Source organism: Crocuta crocuta, unplaced genomic scaffold (assembly GCF_008692635.1).
Source record: "Crocuta crocuta isolate KB4526 unplaced genomic scaffold, BGI_CrCroc_1.0 scaffold35, whole genome shotgun sequence".
Taxonomy (NCBI): Eukaryota; Metazoa; Chordata; class Mammalia; order Carnivora; family Hyaenidae; genus Crocuta; species Crocuta crocuta.
The window spans coordinates 5,498,893-5,514,150 of record NW_027530625.1 but is presented as its reverse complement, the minus strand read 5'-3'; the positions used below and the strand labels follow the sequence as shown (position 1 = coordinate 5,514,150).

The window sequence follows — 15,258 nt, the reverse complement described above, 5'->3', positions numbered from 1 at the left end:
CGCGCCCCCCCCACGCCCCCACCCCCTGTCCCTAAGCTCAGCTGCCGTCTGGGGCCAGGCCTGGGGCTGGGAGGGCTGTGCTGGTGACGCAGCTGTGCCTGCTCCCAGGACCTGGTAGAGCTCTACCTGACCAACTGTGAGAAGCTGTCCGCCAAGAGCCTCCAGACGCTGAGGAGCTTTAGCCACACCTTGGTATCCTTGAGCCTCTTCGGCTGTGCAAACATCTTCTACGAGGAGGAGAACCCAGGGGGCTGTGAAGACGAGTGCCTCGTCAACCCCACCTGCCAGGTGCTGGTCAAGGACTTCACCTTTGAGGGCTTCAGCCGCCTACGCTTCCTCAACTTGGGCCGCATGATCGACGGGGTCCCTGTGGAGTCCCTGCTACGGCCGCTCAACTCACTGGCTGCCTTGGACCTCTCGGGCATCCAGACGAGTGACGCGGCCTTCCTCACCCAGTGGAAAGACAGCCTGGTGTCCCTCGTGCTCTACAACATGGACCTGTCGGATGACCACATCCGGGTCATCGTCCAGCTGCACAAGCTGCGGTGAGCTGCTGACCCAGAGCTCACCGGGGCGTGGGTGGGGAGGGGGGTTGCTGGCAGGCCCGCGAGCTTTCGTGAGCCCCCGGCCGGGCCGCAGTGGGGATGGAAGAGACTGTCCCCTTCCTTAAACCCAGTGTTCTGGCTGCCTCAGGGCTTCTGGGGCCCAGCAGGCTTTCTCCCAGAATGCCCTGGAGCAGCTGCGGCAGGGCTGGCCCCTCCCCTGCCACGGGCCGCAGGAGCAGGGGTCTCCGAGGCGGCCCCGACCTGTGTCCGGCTCTGACCTGTGGCCCCCGCTCCAACCTCCAGACACCTGGACATCTCCCGAGACCGCCTCTCCAGCTACTACAAGTTCAAGCTGACTCGCAAGGTGCTGAGCCTCTTTGTGCAAAAGCTGGGGAACCTGATGTCCCTGGACATCTCTGGCCACATGATCCTGGAGAACTGCAGCATCTCCAAGATGGACGAGGAGGCAGGGCAGACTAGGTGGGGACCCACCTGCCATGGTTGCCGGCGGGTGTCTGTCATTCAGCAAGCATTTACCGAGTGCCCTTCTGCCGAGGCCTGTGCCGGGTGCTGGAGATAAAGAAACGAATCAGACCCTGCCCTCTCGAATCTGTGTGAGCTAGTGGGGACAGAGGAGTCATTACTAGGACGGTGATAAGAGAGGCACAGGGCTGTGGGGTTGCCCTGAAGATCAGGAAGGAGGAAGGAAAAAGGAGGAATGGCATCCACGCCGTCCTAAAAGCTCTGTCTAAGGCTGCCAGAGGAAAGGTGTTCCAGCAGAGGGAATAGCATATGTAAAGGCTGGAAGGCGCAAGCTTGAGGAGCGAACGGGAAATTAGGACACTCAGACTGGACAGGGCAGGGTGGGGGCGTTAAGACGGCCGGCAGTGTCCACCGCACATTAGGTGTCACAGCAGATAGGTGTCTTCCTGGCTTGGTTGGTTGAGAGATCGGATTCAAACCCCTCCGGCCGTAATTGGCTGTAATCCCTACCCTCAGCCATACTTCAGCGGGGTTTGCCTGATGGGCATGTCGCTTCATGACTGTGGGTAGAAGCGAAGGGTGGCACATCCTCACCAGAATGGCAGATGCTATTTCCCAGAGGTGGCTGCAGCAGTATCTCCCGCCCCACATGTTATACAACGTGACCTTGCCACCCTTCCTTTTGGGGGGGGGGAGGGTCTATGTTCCTTGCCCTTAAAAAGGAAAAAAAAAAAAAAAAAAGATGAGGCTGGAGGGCCTAGAAGAGGGCCCCAAGTAAATGGCTAGCCACCCCCAGGGAGAAGCCCTTCTCATCGCAGGGCAGCCCCGGTCCACGGGCCACTGACCCCGGCACGCTCTTCCCCCAGCATTGAGCCTTCCAAGAGCAGCATCATGCCTTTCCGGGCCCTGAAGAGGCCACTGCAGTTCCTTGGGCTCTTCGAGACCTCCCTGTGCCGCCTCACACACATTCCCGCCTACAAAGTGAGAGGGAGTGGGGGAGGGGAGGAGTAGGGAGCCCTGGGGGGAGGGAAGGGGTGGGCTGGGGACCCCAGGGTGTCTGCCCTGGGGCTAGAGGCGGAGCTGGGATCCGAGGATCCTACCGCTTGGCCTCTTCCAGTGGCTCTGAGCACGTTCCGTTCCCAGGTAAGTGGTGACAAAAATGAGGAGCAGGTGCTGAATGCCATCGAGGCCTACACGGAGCACAGGCCTGAGATCACCTCACGGGCCATCAACCTGCTTTTTGACATCGCACGCATCGAGCGCTGCAACCAGCTTCTGCGGGCCCTGAAGGTCAGCCCTGGCCCCGGGGGTCCTCGGTCTCCGGTCCATCCCCGCCTGGCAGGTCGTGGACTCGGCTAGCCATGTCCCCAGAGCCCCCGTCCCTCCTCTGCTCGTCCCCCTCATCCCCAGGACACCGGCAGTCCTACCCCCCTCCCCGAGCCCCAGCCCCGGCACCGCAGGGTCGCCCTGGTTTCTGCCCCCAACCCTCCCTTCTCTCAGAGAACAGGATCGGGGTAAGCTGCACCCCAGACGACCCATCTGCCCCTCCTGCAGAGCCCTAGGCGTGGCCCTACACAGCTTTAACAGGACTCGCCAACCCAGGCCCGTACCCTGTCTTCACACAGCTGGTCATCACGGCCCTCAAGTGCCACAAGTATGACAAGAACATTCAAGTCACGGGCAGCGCTGCCCTCTTCTACCTGACCAATTCCGAGTACCGCTCCGAGCAGAGCATCAGGCTGCGCCGGCAGGTCATCCAGGTGGTGCTGAATGGCATGGAGTCCTACCAGGAGGTGACGGTGAGCCCCTACCCGTGACAGCCCCGCATGCTCTGGCGCAGCCGCCCCCCTCCCTGCTCTCCGCGTGCCCCAGCCTCACCAGCCGGCTTGCAGTCCCTCAAGGGCCATGCTTGCTCTCACCCTTTTTTGCCTGGCTGTGCACTGCCTGCGCTCCCCCCCGCCCCGCGGCCAGCCCTCTTACCCACGGCATCCCTCCCAAACTCTGGGACCTGGCGTTCAGGGCCCCATAACCCAACCCCACCTGATCAGTCCGTCACCCACTGCCACCCGCCACCCAGGGACCCTCTTCTGCCCCTGGGCCTCCGCTCATGCTGACTCCTCAGCCCTTCATAACACTTTGCTGGGGGGTATTTTCCCCCCCAAGAGCTGCTTTTATTATAGAAATAACAAAACTATGGGGACACCTGGCTGGCTTAGTCAGTAGAGCATGTGACTCTTGATCTCAGGGTCATGAGTTCAAGCCCCACACTGGGTGTACCGCTTACTTTTAAAGAGTATATATTTCTTTTAAAAAAAAAATAACGAAACTTTTTACCATAGAAAGATTGTAATTACAGATATAAAGAAAAAAAAAACACCCATAATCCCACCACCCAGAATAGCCACAGTTGATGTTGAGTACTTGTTCAGGATTTAGCCTGTGCGTGTTTATTTAGTAAAGGGGATCATTCTGCACTTACTATTTGTATAATGTGGATTTTTATTTTAACAGTGTCTTCCGCATGTGAACATTCCCATAATCCACAAACATTTTTACAAGGGAATTTCTTAAACAATGTTTCTTTTCTGCTCACAAAATTAAGACACCTAATGCTTAGAAAACAAACACGTTCAAGCACAGCTGACCTTTGAACAACACCGGTTTCTACTGTGCAGGCCCACTTACATGCCAATTTTGACAAAGACAGTACAGTACTGTTAGTGTATTTTCTCTCATGATTTGCTTTCTTTTTTTTTTTTTTCGAAACTTCTTTTTTAAAAGTGTTTCTATTTTTGGTGAGACCGCACGTGTGCGCTTTGGGTCGCACAAGCCGGGGAGGGGCAGAAAGAGAATCCCAAGCAGGCTCCACACTGGTCAGCTCAGAGCCTGATGCGGGGCTCGACCTTATAAACCGTGAGATCATGACCTGAGCCGAAATCAAGAAGTCCGTTGCTTAACCGACTGAGCCACCCGGGTGCCCCCCCGCTTATGATTTTCTTACTAACCTTTTCTTTTCTCTAGCTTACCGTACTGTAGCACTACAGGATATAGAGCACGTAATGTGCAAAATGTGTGTTAATCCACAGTTAATGTTATCACTAGGGCTTTTGGTCGGCAGTAGGCTATTAGTGGTGAAGTCCTGGGGGGAGTCAGAAGGTATATGTGGATTTGCAGCTGTGCGGCAGCCAGGGGTGGGGGGTTCGGGGGCCCCTAGCCCTCAAGTGGTTCGAGGGTCATGCGTACTATGAAAATGTGTCAACTGCGAAGTGGAAGTTCACAGGCCAGCTCTCCTCCTCCCCACAGCCAGGTTTAACCATTGTTTTGTAATTGTTCGTGCCTGAATGGTGTTCAGCGTCCTCATTCAGGGAAGGCCCCTCTGGTGCCGATTGTGCTAGAGCTGGGAGGCGGTGGCCAAGCCCCGCCCACAGAATAGCAGGACAGGCTGGCCCCGAATGTCTGGGCTGCAGGTACTGAATCAGCGCCCATGGATGAACAGTTTGGTTGCTTTTTCATTTCTTGCCAAATCAAATAAGGCTTTGCTGACCATGCTTAATGGATCGTCCTTATAATACGTGACTGGGACTTGCTGGGACAATGGGTAGGTGTATTTTTAAAGCATCTGGGATGTATTCTCAAGTTATCCTCCAGAAAGGCTATGGTGGTGATGCAGCCTCTCCAGAGATGAGAAGGTCCGCTTTCCCACTGCCTGCCTACCCCAGACTTGAGAGCAACTTACACACTGGGATTGATTTTAGAAAAACCGAGAGCTTTCCCCATAAGGTCAGGAACAAGACAGGGATGTCCGCTCTCACCACTGTTATTTGGAAGTCTTAGCCTCAGCAAGCAGACAACACAAAGAAATAAAAGGCGTCCAAATCGGCCAAGAGGAAGTCAAACTTTCACTCTGCACAGACAATATGATACCCTATGTGGAAAACCCAAAATATTCCACCAAAAAACTGCTACACTGATCCATGAATTCAGCAAAGTTGCAGGATATAAAATCAATGCACAGAAATCGGTTGCATTCCTATACACCAACAATGAAGCAACAGAAAGAGAAATCAAGGAATCGATCCCATTTATACTTGCACCAAAAGCCGTAAAATACCTAGAAATAAATCTAACACTAGATTGATTTTTTATAATCAGGTCCAAGGGATGTCTTTTTTTTTTTTTTTGACAAAAATGCTAGTCAAAGACTCCCAAATTAATAAACTCTATCAAAGCATGAAAATTAAAACAATAAGATATCATCTCAAGAGACCAATGATCCCCAACATTGACAAAGGCCAGGAAGGAGCACTTCTGCATGTTTCCCCCTGGTGAGGTATGTACCGTACAACCTTTTGGGAGGGCAACCAGCAGAATTTGCCAAAACTGTAAGTGCATTTATCTTTAGGTCTAGGTATTCCACAGTTGAGATGTTTTTAGAGGAAACCAGAATGTTAGCAATAGAGACCTAGAAAAGTATCAGACAGTCCACCCACACACTGGGACATTATGGTCAATCTGTACGCCCTAATGTAGAAAGATGTCCAGTGCATGTTGATATGTGAGGAGAAGTTTTGGGCCAATATGTATAATACCTTTTTTGCCTCTCCTCTCCCCCAAATATATATTTGTATTTGCATGATAGAAAAATCTAGAAGGACGTGCACAAAACTTTTAACAGCGATAACTTCTGGGGAATAAAGGGAGAGCCTTTAACTTTTTGCCCAAAGAGTACTATTTGAACTTTTTATAGTGACTATTGCTGTTGTAATTAAAAATAAATTTTTTCTCAAATTAAGAACGAGATGTGTATTTGGGGGTAAAAAAGACAAAGAGTTAACTAAGGGTGGTACCCTCTAAGTTACGTAACTAATAAAGTATGACGATCTCCCAAAATCTCATGAGAAAGGATGATGGAAGCAAATCATAGGCAAATGCACTGCAAATACTTAAAAAAAAAAAAAAAAAAAAAAAAGGCCCACAGACAACACAGAAAGAAATAGAAGAGGTCGAGCAGCTTGAGGTCTCCTGCTCTGCCAGTGGCTCTGTGAACTGGTTCAGCGCGTTGGCAGACAGTCTGGTGTTACCTGGTAAAGTTGAAGACGTGCACGTGGTGTGGCCCTGGAGCCCCGCCCCTGCGCCTGTGTCCTGGAGAAGCCCGTGTGCGCGGATGCCGGGATGCGTGCACCAGACATTGAGGTGGCCGAACCCTGAAGCCCCCTTCAGATGTCCGCCCACAGTGGCGTGGACGAATAAATCGAAGTGCCAGACTGCAGCGGAAGAATGAATGCTTTTCAGCCACTTACGACAACACCGTTGATCTGGCCAACCTACGGTTGAACGACCATAAGCAGGATGCTGGAGAATGCCCCAAACAGAAATGCAGGAATAGAACTTCCCTCTGCTGGGGAGGGGGGGTTCTGATCAGGAAAGGGACCTGTGGGGATTTCCGGGTGCTGACACTGTTGTTTCCTGACCCAGGTGGTGGTTACACGGTTGTTAGAAGGCTTGTTTGCTTCATAAATGCTTCTAAAGAATCTATACGTTTGTGTTTTATTATGCCCTCTTCTGTATGAAGAGTATATTTCATGGGTTTGGCTTTTTTTTTTTTTAATGTTAAAAAAAAAAAAAGAAAAAAAGCCCCACAGTCTCCTCTTTGAGAAAGCCTTCCGGACCAGCACGGCTCGGGCTGGCCCCACACCTCTTAGGGAGCCCTGGAGCCCCTGGAGTGTGACCCTGACTGCGCCTCGCTTGTCTCCCGGCCCGTCCCCAGGTCCAGCGGAACTGCTGCCTGACTCTCTGCAACTTCAGCATCCCTGAGGAGCTGGAATTCCAGTACCGCCGTGTCAACGAGCTGCTGCTCAGCATCCTCAACCCCACGCGGCAGGACGAGTCGATCCAGCGAATCGCCGTGCACCTGTGCAACGCCCTGGTCTGCCAGGTGGACAACGACCACAAGGAGGCCGTGGGCAAGATGGGCTTTGTCGTGGTGCGTGCCCGCGGCCTGGGCCTACCCCCACCTCCCTCCCGCCCCCCTTCCTCTTCCCTAGCCCCACTGCCGCTGCTAGGCCAGCCAGACCCAAGGACGAGTCTCCTAACCGTGAATGTGGCTTATGTCCCTGGACATTTCCTCCATCTGGAACACTCTGGCACCTTCTCTCTCTATCCATCCATTTAATCCCACTGTCCAAGCCACTCCTGGCCCCTCAGACCAAGTCCCCTGTTGGGTCTTTCTTTTTTTTTTTTTTTTAAGTGTTTTTTTTTTATTTCTAGGAGAGAGGGAGNGAGCCCGACGCGGGGCTTGAACCCACGAACCGTGAGATCATGACCTAAGCGAAAGTTGGACGCTTAACCGACTAAGCCACCCAGGCGCCCCTCCTCTTGGGTCTTTCTAACTGGGGTGAAATAAGCATCTGAGGGACTGTCTGTGTCATGTGGCCTCCCCGCTGGGTTGTGATTCTGTGGGGAAAGGCACATGCTTGTCCCTTCCTGCGTCATGACAGCCCCAGCACTTCCTAGTGTGGCGCCTGGGAGATCAGTGTTTGCTCAAGAGTGGGAGGAAAGAATGAAGCAGGAATATGCAGTCTCCCATCTTACTTTATGGCTGGCTAGGCCGGAGCCCACAGAGGCCAGGGCCACATGGGGGGTCGGGGTCGAGTCAGGACTGGCCCCCAGGCCTCCTGCCACCAGAGCCCAAGCCTGTGGGTCGCACTTCTTCAGAGCAGACAGGTGAATCTGGTCTTGTCTGGAAGCATCCACCAGGAAGAGAACTGCTGTGCTGACTCTCTCTCTGTCTTGGGGGGGGACACGGTAGCTCTCGAGCCCTGGTCCCCTGCAAGTTCTCTTCTCTGCCCACAGACCATGCTGAAGCTGATTCAGAAGAAGCTGCTGGACAAGATAGTAAGTCGAGTTTTCATGAAGCTACTCTGCCCTTCCCCTAGCCCACGAGGGGACGGTCTGCCCCTGGAGGAGACCCATATTTCGTCAGGGGGACCCCCGCAGCCTGTGGGGCCCTCCAGGCGGGCTGTGCTGAGCCCTCTCTTGCCTTCAGTGTGACCAGGTGATGGAGTTCTCCTGGAGCGCCCTGTGGAACATCACGGACGAGACGCCCGACAACTGTGAGATGTTCCTCAACTTCAACGGCATGAAGCTCTTCCTGGACTGCCTGAAGGTACTGCCCGTCTCCAGCGGCAGCGGCCTCCCTGGCCACCCACGTGACCGCTGGCCCGTCCCCAAGCTTCTCACCAACCCCATCTGTCAGCAGCCCCTCTCCCCACAGTTCCTAGGGAAGGGCTGACTCTCAGGCCCACCCTCTCTCTTAGAGCCTCCCTCCAAGGGAAAACCCAGCCCCGTCCTTCTTCGCAGCAATTTCTGGGCTCCTCACAGTCTGGCTGGGGACCACTGGGGAGTCAGCTGGACAGAATTCTGTCCAGTAGATGGCATTTTATTTTATTTTATTTTATATTTGTTTACTCAGATTGTAATTTTAAGTAATCACTACACTCAGCCTGGGGCTTGAACTCACAACCCCGAGATCAAGAGTTGCACACTCTAGCTACTGAGCCAGCCAGGCACCACCAGTAGGATGGTCTTTTTTTTTCCATCTTTCTTTCTTTTTATCTTTCTTTTTTTTTGTTGTTAAGTTTATTTATTTAGAGACAGAGAGGAAAACTGTACATGAGCAGGGGAGGGCAGAGGGAGAGGGAAAGAGAGACTCCCAAGCAGGCTCAGTGCTGTCAGCATGGAGCCCAAAACAGGGCTTGATCCCATGAACCGTGAGATCATGACTTGAGCTGAAATCAAGAGTCTGACCCTTAACCGACGGAGCCATCCAGGCACCCCTCTTTTTTCTTTTTTTTTTTTTAAGTATGCTTCACACCCAGCACAGAGCCCAGTGTGGGGCCTGAACTCACGACCCTGAGATCAAGGCCTGAGCTGAGACCAAGAGTCAGACGCTCAACTGACTGAGCCACCCAGGCGCCCCAGGATGTTCTTTTAAAACAGGGGCACCGTGGGGCGCCTGGGTAGCTCAGTCGGTTAAGCGGCCGACTTCAGCTCAGATCATGATCTCACAGCTCGTGAGTTCGAGCCCCACCTCGGGCTCTGTGCTAATAGCTCAGAGCCTGGAGCCTGCTTCCGATTCTGTGTCTCCCTCTCTCTCTCTCTCTCTCTCTGCCCCTCCCCTATTCATGCTCTGTCTCTCTGTCTCTCAAAAATAAACAAATGTTAAAAAAGAAAATTTAAAACAGGGGCACCTGGGTGGCTCAGTCAATTAAGCGTCTGACTTCAGCTCAGGTCATGAAGTCACAGTTAGTAGGCTTGAGCTCTGCATCAGGCTCTGTGCTGACAGCTCAGAGCCTGGAGCCTGCTTCAGATTCTATGTCTCCCTCTCTCTGCCCTCCCCTGCTTGCGCTCTGTGTCTCTCAAAAATAAAATGTTAAAAAAAAAATTAAAACTCATCCTGGGGATGCCTGGCTGGCTCAGTCGGTAGAGCATGTGACTCTTGATCTCAGGGTCGTGAATTCAAGCCCCACATTGGGCATAGAGCTGACTTTAAAAACAATAAATAAATGGTAGCCATTATTAAACAAATAAAACAAACTCATCCTGTATTTTCTTGCTCTAGTTTCTACAAAGATTCCCTTAAACTATATTTTGAGCTTTGGCAGATAGAACCATGTCTGTTCTATTTGCAGTTTTATAGGTCAGCTCTCCGCTCAGCCTTTGATTTTGTGGCAAGGAGTCCCCACCATTTTAATCCCATATAGTATGTGGCCAACACTGTCCCAGGTGTCTTAGAAGACATATGGGCATATTGCTCCCCCTCTTTGTCCAGTCGGAGTGGCCAGACAGATACCCATCAAGTTTCTAGGTTAACAAAACCAGACACTAATTAAGTACTAACTGATGTGGTCCCAATGGCTCTCATTTTGCCAGGAATTCCCAGAGAAGCAGGAACTGCATCGGAATATGCTAGGACTCTTGGGGAATGTGGCAGAGGTGAAGGAGCTGCGGCCCCAACTAATGACTTCCCAATTTATCAGTGTCTTCAGGTTAGTATTTCTTTCCTTTCCCTTTTTGCCTTGACCGCCAGGATGCTCAGAGCTCTAATCTATGCTTGAGTTGCAGTAGTTGGTCTTAGCCTGGATTTCTGTTAGAAATGTCCCCGATGGTTTCTTTCAACCCTCCATAAGAGGTCCTCTTGTAGCTATATTTTAAGCGATCTCAGATCCTAATTTTTTAGAAGTCATCTGGGTACGGATAATAAGGGATAAATCAGCAGTACCTCTGGCATCTGGTTTGTAAGCTGGGGTCCAGCAGCTGGTGTCTGAAGAGGGACTTAGAGGGATTTTTCTCTCTTCTGGGCAGCAACCTGCTGGAGAGCAAAGCCGACGGAATCGAGGTTTCGTATAACGCCTGCGGCGTCCTCTCCCACATCATGTTCGACGGGCCCGAGGCATGGGGCATCTGTGAACCCCAGCGGGAGGAGGTGGAGGAGCGCATGTGGGCAGCCATCCAGAGCTGGGACATCAACTCACGGAGAAATATCAATTACAGGTGCGGAGGGAGGAGGGGTGGCTGTGCGAGGGGGCACCGTTTGCAGACAGGACACTCGTTCCCAGCACGGTCTGGTGAGAGCTGCTTGCCTTTCTTCTAGTCGCCGTCAGGTCTCACTGGGGTCCACGCACAGCACATGGCACACATCGCACCCATACAGCTTTGTGCACGTTTCATGCACATCAGCAGCTGCGTGTACCCAGAGCTTCCTGTTTACAGGCATTTGATACATGCATGTCTGTGGGATGAAAAAAGGAGAAAATAACAGACTCACAATAGGAAATAAAACCGAAACCATTCATGAGCTTGGTCCCTGCAAGGACCTCTCCTCACAGTCTTGTGACCCCCTCTTCTGGCAATTTCCCTCTGCACGGATTTAATTCTGTGCAGTCCAGCGGGCATCAAGTCTTCCTAGCTTGTGACTGAGTTTCCAGCCACAAGGGATGGGACTCGGTCACTTTCAATGTGCAGATGGGCCATCTTGCACTGATTGACGCTGACGCTGAAAACCCACATTGGGAGGAAGGGGCGCCTGCTCGTGGCCTTGCTAATGCTCCAGTTGCTGTCGTTCCCAAGGAGAGACGGAGTGAATCACTGGGCCAGGGGGTCTGTCTGCACATACATTTTTTTTTAATGTTTCTTTATTTTTGAGAGAGAGAGAGCGTGAGCAGGGGAGGGGCAGAGAGAAGGAGAGACACAGAACTGGAAGCGGGCTCCAGGCTCCATGCTGTCAGCACAGAGCGCGATGCGGGGTTTGAACTCATGAACCGTGAGATCATGACCTGAGCCGAAGTCAGAGGCCTAACCAGCTGAGCCCCCCAAGCGCCCCTGGACCATGACTCCATAGGGCCCATAGAAGGCCATTCTACGAAGTGTCGGGGTGTCTGGGTGGCTTAGTGGGTTAAGTGTCTGACTTTGGCTCAGGTAATGATCTCATGGTTTGTGAGATCGAGCCCTACATCGGGCTCTCTGCTGTCAGCACAGAGCCCACTTCAGATCCTCTGTCCACCCCCCTTCCTCCGCCCTTTTAAAAGTAAATAAACATTAAAAAAAAAAAAAAGGCCATTCTAAGAAGTGCAGTCACACTTCTGTTTCTCAGGGTACTTCTCCCTGCCTCCCCCAAGACTGGGTCTTTCCTTCTTGCCAGGGGCTCTGTTTCTACACCACCTAATCTGCGTCCCTCCTACCTCCCATGCACGTCCGTGCTCTTGACCTCCCTCACAAGGGAGCTCCCTTTGTGGAGCCTGAAGTGCACTGACAGGCAAGATGGCCCTGTATCCATTGTATCCTACTAGCCGTTTGGGTTGGCTACAGGACCCTCCAGAAGGAGAACCCTCCACAAGAGAAGATGCCCCTGGCATGAGATGTGACCTTGATTTTTCTTTCCACAGGTCGTTCGAGCCAATTCTTCGCCTCCTTCCCCAGGGCATCTCCCCTGTCAGCCAGCACTGGGCCACCTGGGCCCTGTACAACCTCGTGTCTGTCTACCGTGAGTACCCACTCATCCTTTGTTCAGACGCAGGGACGCTCCCCTGGCTGCAAGCCGGCTTGTCCTCAGGGAGCTTATAACCAGATGAGGAGCACTAAGAGCACACAGCCCTCCTCTTTCCAGAATGTTCGGGCCGCCCAGCATAATGGCTGGCCTGGCCTCATCTCCAGAAGCAAGCCAGGCAGGCCAGCCGGCCCGTCCAGAGCTCCCAGACAGCTTTCTTAATGCCTCCCGCTTCTAGATAAGTGACTAGTCAAAAATCTCCGTGCCTTCTGGAAGATGGAGTAAAAGCAACCGCAACAGAGAACCAACCCCCGAGGAAACAGACTTCCCAGGGAACAGGAGAGAACTTTAAAGCAATCCTAACTTTATTCCGCAAAGAGAGTCCTGCCCTCCCCTCAAAGAGACTGAACGTCCTCTACTCAGTGGCTTTGGGTGGAGGAGAGAGAGGTGCAGCACTAACAGACCTTGATGACAGACCAGGTTTGACCCTCAATGTCTTTCTTCCTGGTCATGTGACCTCTTGCGAGTTATTCAACCTCTCTGGGCCTCGGTTTCCTCATCTTTAAAATGGGATAAACACAGGATTGCTGTAAAATCAGATGTGTGTGAAGTGCTTAGAACAGTGCTTGGCCCATACCAGCTCTCCAATAAGCATTCGCCTTTTTCATTACTGCTTGAGGTTAGCCTTACGAAAAGGTAGTGCCTTCCGTCAGAGAGGCAGTGTAGGACGGAGGAAAGCGCCCTGAGCTGGGACCCCCTTGGACAAGCCTCTGTCTCTCTGAACCTCCGTTCTTTCATCTATAAAATGGAGGGGATAAAAATAGCTCCTANGGCCGGGGGTGGGGGGTTGGGGGGGCAGTGGTCCACTGAAATGCCCGTGTTCTCCACAGAGTGTAAAGCCCTGGGTCCTGAGCACTAGAATGTTCTTTATCGGCAAGAACCATGAAACCGCCCAATAATAGGCACGAGCGGTGGTTCCAACCTGGCTGGTCACCAGCATCGCCTGGTGGCATTTTGTTAAAAATACAAACAAATACAGGCATGCAGGCTCCTGGGTCTGTTGAATCAGAATGCCCGAGGGCAGGGCCTACGAATCTGTAGTTTTACCAAAGTCACCTTTTCCAAGGACTCACCCCTTGATCCCGCAATAAACCCAGGAGCTCAGGCCCAAGGGGCCGGGCAAGCACGCCTCCTCCCGGGTGCAACGGAGTCCTCACCAGGCCTGCGTCTGCACCCCACCCCTCTGGGCGGGCGGCCCTCACCGCAAGGGTGGGTTCTGGGCCACAGGGTGCTGGGAAGACCTCCCCTGACCACCTGCTGTCTGCCCCTCCCGCAGCCGACAAGTACTGCCCCCTGCTGATCAAAGAAGGGGGGCTGCCCCTTCTGAGGGACATGATCAAGATGGCCACCGCCCGGCAGGAGACCAAGGAAATGGCCCGGTAAGATGGGCAGTGTTTCCATTTGCAGCCTTGGTTTAGGGTTGTGGGGGACACCACGGTGGGGGGGGGGCTCTGGGGGTTAGGGCTGGCTGAGATTCCCAGGGGCAACGCAGGAGTTGAGCGTGGAGTGGACAGTGTACCCCACGTCCAGCAGGGGCCTCCCTGAACGTCATTTCGGCCACAGTGTGGCTGGAAACTAGATCATCCGGCTGCAGACAGAGCATCATTGTCCTCATTCGTAAGCTTCGCTTTCTCTTACTCCCAACGAATTCTTCCTCTCTTTACTGGCCCTTAGCAAGTCAGGTCGGAAGTCATCATTTTTTATTCATTTATTTATTTTTTTAACATTTACTCATTTTCGAAAGACAGAGAGTGAATGGGGGAAGGGCAGAGAGAGAGGGAGATGCAGGATCCAATGCAGACTCCTGAGCTGTCAGCACAGAGCCCGACACGGGGCTCGAACCCACGAGCTGTGAGATCATGACCTGAGCCAGAGTCAGAGGTTTATCTGACTGAGCCACCCAGGCGCCCCAAAATTCATCATTACCTTTTGGCCAAAGAGCTTCCAAATAAAGAGAGGCCACAGGGTGGTAGAGCTCACTCGAGAGCTGGTGGGCAAGTGGGAGTGGGTTTCCGGGTGCAAAGGCTCCCAGAGCCGCCAGGCCCGGCTGCTGTGCAGTTTTCACGGCCGTGTCTGACACCTCGGCAGCCCTGGTCCCGCACCCATCAGCGCACGAGCCACCTTCATGGACCCTGCACATGGCAGTCGGTAGTACCAACCTCGCTCTCTCCGGGCTCCATTCCAGAAGGGAGCCTGCTTGCATTTACCCCAGTTGTGAACACGGTGTAGAATCAGGAGCATCAAGGAGGAGGGCCTGGAGCTAAGAGGCTCTCAAACAAGGTCTCGCTGGGCTGCCGAGGGCCGGCTGTTTCTGCCACTTCCTGTGGCAAAGGCACTTCATAAACAGTCATTGACAGATTTGTCTGAGTCTGAGAATGGTAAAATGAGTGGTTCTCAAACTGAATCTCCCTAAAGAGTCACCGGAAAAGATTCTTAAATATGTACAGGCCTACCCTAGATTTTCTTTTCCGGTGGGTCTGGGAGCTATCAGGAGGGATTGCAGGAGATTTGAGAGGCTGGGAAAAACTGACCCATAAACCTACCCCAGTCCCTTTGAACATCCCCGTAAGACCTGAGATGTGTATCCAAGCTGGCCAGCCCATCTGAAGCAGATGTGAGTGACACTACAAGGGAGCTCAGGAGTCACTCCACCCCTCCCGCTCCTGCCCTACCCTGAGCACCTCTTCAGCATATATATGGGGCTGCCATGAACACTGCCCCTGGCCCCTGCACAACCCAAAAGCTTAGTGTTGAATGGGAAGGCCATCTGGGGTCCAGGGTGACTGCAGTAGGGCACTGCTTCTCGAGGGTCAGCCCAGAGGGGGCGAGAGACTGGGGCCCTGAGTCCCAGTGGTAGTTCCCGACCGCTGCCCGGGGCCTGGCCTTGCCTCTGCAGGGTGTCAGGGACCCTCATGCAGGGGTAGTGCCGCAGCCCCCACCCAATCACCTCGAACCTTTGGGCAAATGTGACACGCAGGCAGTTTGGGGCCCACTGGTAGACTCTGTAGAAGAAAAAGGCCCAGGTAGGGGCGCCTGGGGGGCTCAGTCGGTTAAACGTCCGACTTCGGCTCAGGTCATGATCTCACGGTTCATGGGTTCAAGCCCCACGTCGGGCTCTGTGCTGAC

At 53.2% G+C, this 15,258-nt stretch overlaps 1 protein-coding gene across 1 annotated transcript in view; it reads left to right on the top strand.

Moving 5' to 3' along the window:
* ZER1 (zyg-11 related cell cycle regulator) overlaps nucleotides 1-15,258 on the top strand; it is a 29,507-nt gene that overhangs the window by 13,604 nt on the left and 645 nt on the right. The window contains exons 4-15 of the mRNA XM_077768461.1: nucleotides 109-545; nucleotides 849-1,025; nucleotides 1,895-2,009; nucleotides 2,172-2,318; nucleotides 2,654-2,827; nucleotides 6,796-7,011; nucleotides 7,881-7,922; nucleotides 8,074-8,193; nucleotides 9,960-10,075; nucleotides 10,392-10,580; nucleotides 11,972-12,069; nucleotides 13,409-13,511. Of these exons, the coding sequence (XP_077624587.1) occupies nucleotides 109-545; nucleotides 849-1,025; nucleotides 1,895-2,009; nucleotides 2,172-2,318; nucleotides 2,654-2,827; nucleotides 6,796-7,011; nucleotides 7,881-7,922; nucleotides 8,074-8,193; nucleotides 9,960-10,075; nucleotides 10,392-10,580; nucleotides 11,972-12,069; nucleotides 13,409-13,511 (1,934 nt within the window). The remainder of the gene's footprint in view (nucleotides 1-108; nucleotides 546-848; nucleotides 1,026-1,894; nucleotides 2,010-2,171; nucleotides 2,319-2,653; nucleotides 2,828-6,795; nucleotides 7,012-7,880; nucleotides 7,923-8,073; nucleotides 8,194-9,959; nucleotides 10,076-10,391; nucleotides 10,581-11,971; nucleotides 12,070-13,408; nucleotides 13,512-15,258) is intronic.